This window comes from Anopheles darlingi, chromosome 2 (genome assembly GCF_943734745.1).
Source record: "Anopheles darlingi chromosome 2, idAnoDarlMG_H_01, whole genome shotgun sequence".
NCBI lineage: Eukaryota > Metazoa > Arthropoda > Insecta > Diptera > Culicidae > Anopheles > Anopheles darlingi.
In genome coordinates this window covers 16,527,092-16,534,591 of record NC_064874.1, presented here as the reverse complement: position 1 = coordinate 16,534,591, position 7,500 = coordinate 16,527,092, and the positions used below count along the sequence as shown (strand labels likewise).

General features: G+C 50.5%; 2 protein-coding genes across 2 annotated transcripts in view; both read left to right on the top strand.

The window, feature by feature from the left end:
• Nucleotides 1–3,541, top strand: part of LOC125959964 (N-acetylglucosaminyl-phosphatidylinositol de-N-acetylase) — a 4,276-nt gene extending 735 nt beyond the window's left edge. Inside the window, exons 2-4 of the mRNA XM_049693013.1 lie at nt 1–454; nt 535–628; nt 2,827–3,541. The exon at nt 1–454 is cut by the window's left edge and continues 391 nt beyond it. Of these exons, the coding sequence (XP_049548970.1) occupies nt 1–454; nt 535–628; nt 2,827–2,998 (720 nt within the window). The 3' untranslated portion in view covers nt 2,999–3,541. The remainder of the gene's footprint in view (nt 455–534; nt 629–2,826) is intronic.
• Nucleotides 3,542–3,958: 417 nt separating this feature from the next.
• Nucleotides 3,959–7,500, top strand: part of LOC125951244 (probable DNA mismatch repair protein Msh6) — a 4,014-nt gene continuing 472 nt past the window's right edge. Inside the window, exons 1-3 of the mRNA XM_049679934.1 lie at nt 3,959–4,714; nt 4,779–7,316; nt 7,412–7,500. The exon at nt 7,412–7,500 is cut by the window's right edge and continues 67 nt beyond it. Coding sequence (XP_049535891.1) covers nt 3,983–4,714; nt 4,779–7,316; nt 7,412–7,500 — 3,359 coding nt within the window. The 5' untranslated portion in view covers nt 3,959–3,982. The remainder of the gene's footprint in view (nt 4,715–4,778; nt 7,317–7,411) is intronic.

The window sequence follows — 7,500 nt, the reverse complement described above, 5'->3', positions numbered from 1 at the left end:
TTGAGTGGGCGGTGGTGGTTGCTGCGCCGAAGCCGCATACCGTCCTGCCAGCGAGCGCTGCTCGTCACGGCCCACCCCGATGACGAGGTGATGTTCTTCGGACCGACCATACTGGAGCTGAGACGCCGCCAGTGCCGCGTCTTTGTGCTGTGCCTGTCGGAGGGCAACCACGAGGGTCAGGGCGATGTACGACGCCAGGAGCTATGGGATGCGTGCGAGAGTATGGGCGTCCGCCCGGAAGATATTACGCTCGTCGATGCGACACACTTGCAGGATGATCCGGCTGCCGAGTGGAAAACGGTTACCATCGCCAACCAGATACTACGGCAGATCGAATCGCTCGACGTGCAACTGTTGATCACCTTCGATAAGGACGGTGTAAGCGGTCATCCGAACCATTGCGCTATTTATTACGCCACCGCCTCGTTATGCCTTTCCGGACTAATACCGAACAGTGAGTGCAGTAACGGGGCCCCAAGATTGGCACCGCCCAATTGCTAATGATTTTCTTTGTTCGATTGGTGCATGTTTTAGCCTGCAAAGTTCTGACACTGGAAACGGTAAACCTCTGTCGGAAATATCTTTCGCTATTCGATCTTCCGGTGACGTTACTGCTCTCGACAAACTGGTAAGCTTAAAAGAAAAAATATCCAAGTATGCTACGATGATGTTGTTGCGAAAAGTGCCATCAAGGGCAAGGTCCATCAGGATGGTGTCCACAGGTCCACAGGAACTCCACCCAGCTACAACTAGATCAAATAGCCCAATGTGAGCTACAAGAGCAGGAATGACAATCGTATAACGGTGGCCACCACCGCCATACCAGGCGCAATCCGATATGTTATGCAATTGATACGATAACCATTCCGTGCAGCTTATCGGTGTTGCAAACGAAGCGAAGGCGTGAGGGCGATCGGACTGCATTTAGCCATCCTTGACACTCCTTATCCGGTGGCTATTTCTTTACGATTTAATGCCTTTTTCCGCTCAACCATTCTCTTCGTTTTCGGGATCCAAGATAAGATAATCTTTAGCGTGAAAAGTTGTGAGAAGGAGAAGGGAGAGGGGTTTCTTATTCACATTTCTCTTTCTTGTCCTTTTTAATGCTTCTTTTGTATGTTTTGACCGCCCTATTAGCAGGGGACGGGAAACTTAGGTTTCCGGTGGTTTCCGAATCTAAACTGCCCTTGCAATCTAAAGATAACGGGCAGGGTCGTCCCAGTAGTTAGATAATATTGTGCCTGACAGGCGAGAGGTTCGGGCCTTCGGACCGTGGGGTTGGTCAATGCAGAATGGTAATGTGCTGGAATCATCTCGATACTCTAGATATTGAGTCCTATTGACTGAATAGCGACAGTTCACCATCTCGGTGCAACTGTGCAGTGCTAACAGAGCGAATTTGCTGCTTGTAATCAGTTGCTTAGCTGCCGATCGTATGGAAGAATGATATGAGATTGACATCGAGACATCGATTGATATGCAAAATTGAAAGGAGGTCTCTACGTTTAAAATTCAGTTTATTTTGTGGTCGGCGAGTGATCCGGGTGCATGGCCATTTATACAATGGTGCCATCGATTTCAACACAAGTGATCGTGGAGCCATCGTCGGCAAGCAGACCGACCTCAATCTGGGCGGTGATGCCAACCAGCGGCAGTTCCATCGAGTAGTCCAAGGTATACGAGAAGGTGGTTCCGGCAGCCAACGGGCAGCTGGCTCCGGAGATACCTACAGCGCAAGCGTCAGCCAGATCATCGGGAATTTCGAATCCAACGTTCAAGCCGAGAACTCGGGCTTCAATGTAGGCCTCTACACCGGCAGTAGCGACGGGGGTGGTGATGCCAGTGGCATGTGCAATAAGTCGTCCACCCGACACAACCGTACAAGGCAGAGCAGTGCAACCCTCAATGTTGACCGTCGCCGGAACCGGTCGTCCTCCGGAACCTAATAGGATCAAGAGATTGGATTGAAGAAGTGTCACGTATTGTCCCACTCGTCGTCGTCATCGTTGTCGTTTCGCGGTTAACTTACATGGCCGGAAGGGTGTCTGTCCGAAGACGATGGCCGGCAGCAGGGCAGCGATCAGCAGGAACTTGTACATGTTGTTTGGTTGGCTGTTGGAAGCGTGATACTCAACTATCCTTGTACCGTTCGTGGGCGGTCTTAAATACTCCCAAATTCGATCGCCACCTTCGTTCCATGTTTACGTTAGGACCATTGGGTTAAGGTGTTATCGATAACGTAACTCCTGGGGTTTACGCACCTTGTTTAACGATAAAGAACACACGATACCAAGGTACGGGCCCATCGCAAGACGGCTTGAGACACTTGCAACAAACAATTTACCCCCCACGTGTCGACTGGGCATATGACGCGTTTGTCCACTAAAGCCCGGTTGCTTATCGGTGCGGTGGTGGCAATATAGGGATTTTTTCGTTGTTTTTTCGTGGCTTCTTATTCGTGGAATCCATCACTCTCAGGCTTGCGATTAGTGATATCAAATAATAGCACGCAATTATCGCGAACTCCCCTGGGGTCGATGCCAGAGGCCAATTTTTGGCACCCGACTCAATCCATGCAATCCAATGTCATAATTATTTGAAATAGCTCCGATGCAAGAGATAAGACCAGTGCAGCAATTCTTCTAGGCATTTCTTGGCCCGGCAACCCCGTAAAGAAGGAGGAGATTAGCGCAGGTGTGGGAAATTTGGGTAATTCATCGATTTGTGGCAAAGTGCAGACCCTCGCAGGTGCAGGTTTGCACTTGGTCTTGGAGCAGTAAAAACCAAACTATTGATTCTTCAACTGTTTCTTTTTTCTTGTTCTAGGGTAATTCTGAACTGGCGCGCACGGCGTGTGGTACAGAGTGCGATGCGGTTACACGGTTCGCAGATGGTTTGGTTCCGCAAGCTGTACATAGTGTTCTCTCGCTATATGGTAATCAATTCGCTGCGCGAGATCAACAAATCGGACGTAGAATTCGAGATACTGGACACCTAGAGGAAGAGGATTTGTGCTAGGGGACCATTTTGATACGATGCACCGAAGAAAAGATATCCGCCCTCGTTGAGCGGTGCGCCACGATGGGGAAAAGGACGCTTTCGCTAGTCTTGTTTTGTTAATTCTATAGCTACTTCCGTGGTGGGCTCAACGATCCTGAACCCGACGCACAAGCTATGAGCTCCTGTTCAATGCAAGCAGTGGCACGCTACCCTTTAAAATGTCCTCTCCGTTCATCCAAGGTGCGCGAGGGAGAGAAGGCGGAAATTTAATTTATACTATTTAAGTTAACTTATCGCCGAATACGTGAGGCGGAGCAGGATGTAGAATCTTTGTAAATAGTCTTAGGAAATGGCTGCAATGCTTACAACCATCCACCATCCCACTGCTGCCCATCCTCTTATTACTTCCATTTTTTCACCAATAAAAATGGCAATGTTTATGACGAAAGCTACTTAGCTCTTCTGTAGGCACTTTGGTGGACGGTGGTGGGAAACTACGGAGATACGGGGAGCACCTGGAAAACATTTCTGAAACTATAAACACGTGATAGCTGGTGTTAATAGTGGGTTTTTTCTGAAAGAAACATTTGGGAACTAAGCTGTAGCTTAGCTATAGCTATAGCTTAGCTCAATGTTCCAAATAGTATTTTTCGGTATTTCATATTTGGCCAAAAATTGGGGTTTGCGCTGAAGTGGTAGGTATCAGATTTATTGTAAAGCTATATAGTCCTCTTACATTTTAGCTTACTCGGAACCTACTATCGGAACTACCGAAACCGGAAACGGAAATTTAAAATTTGTCGGACTTCGTACATTTTTCGGCAAGCAACTCGAGCAGTATTTCCAGCAGCTGTGACTACAACCCTGACTTGCCAAAACCGAAAAACAAAGCGCGCGAAAAATCATCTCGTGAATTTCTCGTGATTGCCTGGTGATTTTTACGCGTTTTTTGTGTTAATTACGGTTCCTCGTTCTGTGAAAAATGTCGAAAAACAAAAGCAAATTACCCGCTTCGCCGAACACACTTCTAAGCTACTTTGCACGTTCGCCGGCCGGCAATAAATCCGCTAAACCATCAACACCAACGAGTGCTTTGGCGGGGGCACCGCGATCGACGAAGCTCGCCGAGTCCGAGCCGGCCGGCAGCACCCCGAAAAGCAAAAAATTCACTATTAAAAACGAAAAGGAATCTGCCAAGAAAGAGACGAACAAAAAGGATGAGCACACGAATGGAGAGGCGAACGAGGAAGAGGAGGAAATAGGAATTCGTAAAAAACGCCGCCGCGTGATCACGTTTGGCGATTCGGATTCCGATTCCGAAGAGCCCCAGACTAAAACCGAGCCAGCTCACAACAACAACAACAACAACAACAACACGGAAGGCAAGGACAAGAAACCTTTTGGGTTGAGCTCGTTCGAGTGGCCTATTAAGGAGGATAATGCGGAATCGGCAAAGAAGAAGGCCGAGGAAGAAACGGCCGGAGGTCCGGCCACGAAGAAGGTCAAACTTGAGGCTGGCAAGCGGATTGAAGAGGAGGACGGACCGGAAGAGCTGGCCACGGCACTCGACGAGCCGATCGTGTGGGCTCACCAGAAGTTGGAATTTCTCAAACCCAACAAAATCAAAGACATCCAGGGCAACCGGCCGGGCAGTGAGAAGTACGATGGCAGAACGTTGTTCGTGCCGGAATCCTTCCTGAATACGCTCACACCGGTAGGTGATCGAAGTCCTGGGAAACTTTTGTGTTTTGACCTTTTCTTTTCGTTTTCTTTCGCAGGCCATGCGTCAGTGGTGGGAAATCAAGAGCCAGCACTACGACTGCGTGCTGTTCTTCAAGGTGGGCAAGTTCTACGAGCTGTACCACATGGACGCCGAGGTCGGCGTGTCCGAGCTGGGGTTCTCGTTCATGAAGGGCGAATTCGCTCACTCGGGATTTCCCGAGACGGCCTACGACCGTATGTCGACTTCGCTGATAGAGAAGGGCTACAAAGTGGCCCGGATTGAACAAACGGAAACACCGGAAATGATGCAGGAGCGATGCAAGGTGCAGCGCACCAACAGCAAGTACGATAAGGTGGTTCGCCGTGAGGTGTGCCAGGTGACGGTGAAGGGAACGGAAGTGTTTGGGCAGCAGGTGCGCATCACAACAAACCACGCGCCCCGCTACATGATGACGATCGTGGAATCAAGCCCTGCTGGTCTGGGCGCTGGTTGCCGGTACGGCGTATGCTTTATCGACACCTCGATCGGTCTCTTCCATCTGGGCGAATTCGATGACGATAACCAACAATCGCGCCTGCTGACACTCTTATCTCATTATTCACCGGTTATCATCCTAACTGAACGTTCGGCTACTGCTTATTCAGAAGGAACTCAACGGATCTTCAAAACTCTGCTGGCTCACGTGCCACGCGAAGCGCTCACCAACGAAAGCCAGCTATGGTCGGGTGAGAAAACGTTGCGTTATCTGGCCGAGAAGTTCTACGGCGGATCATCGGGTGGAGAATCGAGCAAATGGCCACCGGTGCTACGCTCACTGGTAGATGATAGCGATAGTCTCGGATTGACGCCGAAACAATCTAGCCTGTTGGCACTGAAGGCACTGGGTGGATGCATTTGGTATCTGCAGCGCTCTCTCCTGGATCAACAAGTCATACCATTAGCGACGTTCGAACAGTACATTCCGCTGGATGCGAAGCCTGATAAAACCGCAGGTGAAACCAGCGCTCGCATAGGCGCAGCCAATGCAAACAGGTACATGGTACTAGATTCAATCACACTCAACAATCTCAAGATTATCGGTGGCGAAGGATCGCTCGCCGATCGAATGGATCACTGCTGTACCAAGTTCGGCAAACGGCTGTTCCATCATTGGGTCTGTGTGCCCAGCTGCGAGCTAGAAGTAATCGTTCAACGGCAGCAGGCGGTAACCGAACTGATCGATCATGTGACGCTGCTGCAAGACGTACGCGCACTGTTGGGACAGCTGCCCGACATGGAGCGCTTGGTAACGCAGATCCACGCTTTCGGTAATGCCACATGTAGTGGCCGGAATCACCCGGCCGGTAGGGCCATCCTGTATGAAGAGCTCACGTATGGCAAGAAGAAGCTGAGCGATTTCATTGCTACCTTGAACGGATTTCGTGCACTGATTGGTCTGCCAGATATGTTCGATAACGCGAAATCCGAACTGCTCGTGCGCATCACCCAATCTGCTTCGGTCGGTGGTGCATTCCCGATCGAAACGATGCGCAAGCAGCTAGCATTCTTTGACAAAGCGTTCGATCACGAGAAGGCCCTCAAGAGTGGGGTGATTGCACCGGAACGGGGCGTCGACAGCGAGTACGATACGGTCGAACGGGAGATCGAGACATTGAAGACAGAGCTGGAAGAGTACCTTGCCGAGCAGAGCAAGTTCTTTGGATGCACGGTGGTGTACTTTGGGAACGACAAGAAACGCTATCAGCTGGAGGTGCCGGAGGCGCGTGCGAAAAAAGCAACGAGCGAGTACTCGCTGGAAAGCCAACGTGCCGGTAAAAACGGGGTCAAGCGATTCCACACCGAAGAAACACGCCAATTCTTGCGTCAAATGACACAGCTAGAGGACAAACGTAAAATGGTGCTGAAGGATTTGGCGCGACGCATCTTTGAGAAATTCTCGCTCGAGTACAGCACGTGGAAGGGCTGTGTGGAGATGGTGGCAACGCTCGATGTGCTAACCTCTCTGGCGGAGTATGCACGATCAGAGGGTGTGTGCTGTGTACCCGAACTATTGCCGAATGGATCCAACGGCAAGCCACTGATTGAGATCGAGGAGGGTATTCATCCGTGCATTGCTAGCGAGCTGATGGAAAGTTTCATACCGAACGGAATAAGCATTGGTGGCGAAGGAAAGGCCAGTTTAGTGCTGCTAACAGGACCCAACATGGGCGGAAAGAGTACTTTAATGCGACAGGTCGGTCTGTTGGCGGTAATGGCTCAGATTGGCTCACGGATTCCGGCCGAGCGATGCCGCATGACGCTCGTGGATCGCATCTTCACTCGGCTTGGCGCGAGCGACGATATTATGGCCGGCCATAGTACCTTTCTGGTGGAGTTGAATGAAACTTCTGCCATACTAAAGCATGCCACCAGTGATAGCTTGGTGTTGCTGGACGAGCTGGGTCGCGGAACGGCGACTTACGATGGAACAGCCGTAGCAGGGGCCGTTGTACACTTCCTAGCTGATCGACAATGCCGTACGCTGTTCTCGACGCACTACCACAATCTGGTGGACAGCTTCCATGCGGATCCGAGAATCGCACTCGGGCATATGGTAAGTAATGGCGACCACGACAAACGAGGAGTGAGCCCATGGCCTAATTCTATTGAAATTCATTCGCTTCACTTTTTTTCTATTTTATCGGTCAGGCCTGCATGGTGGAGAATGAGGAAGGGGATGATCCGACGCAGGAAACGGTCACATTCCTATACAAGTATGCTGACGGACCGTGCCCCAA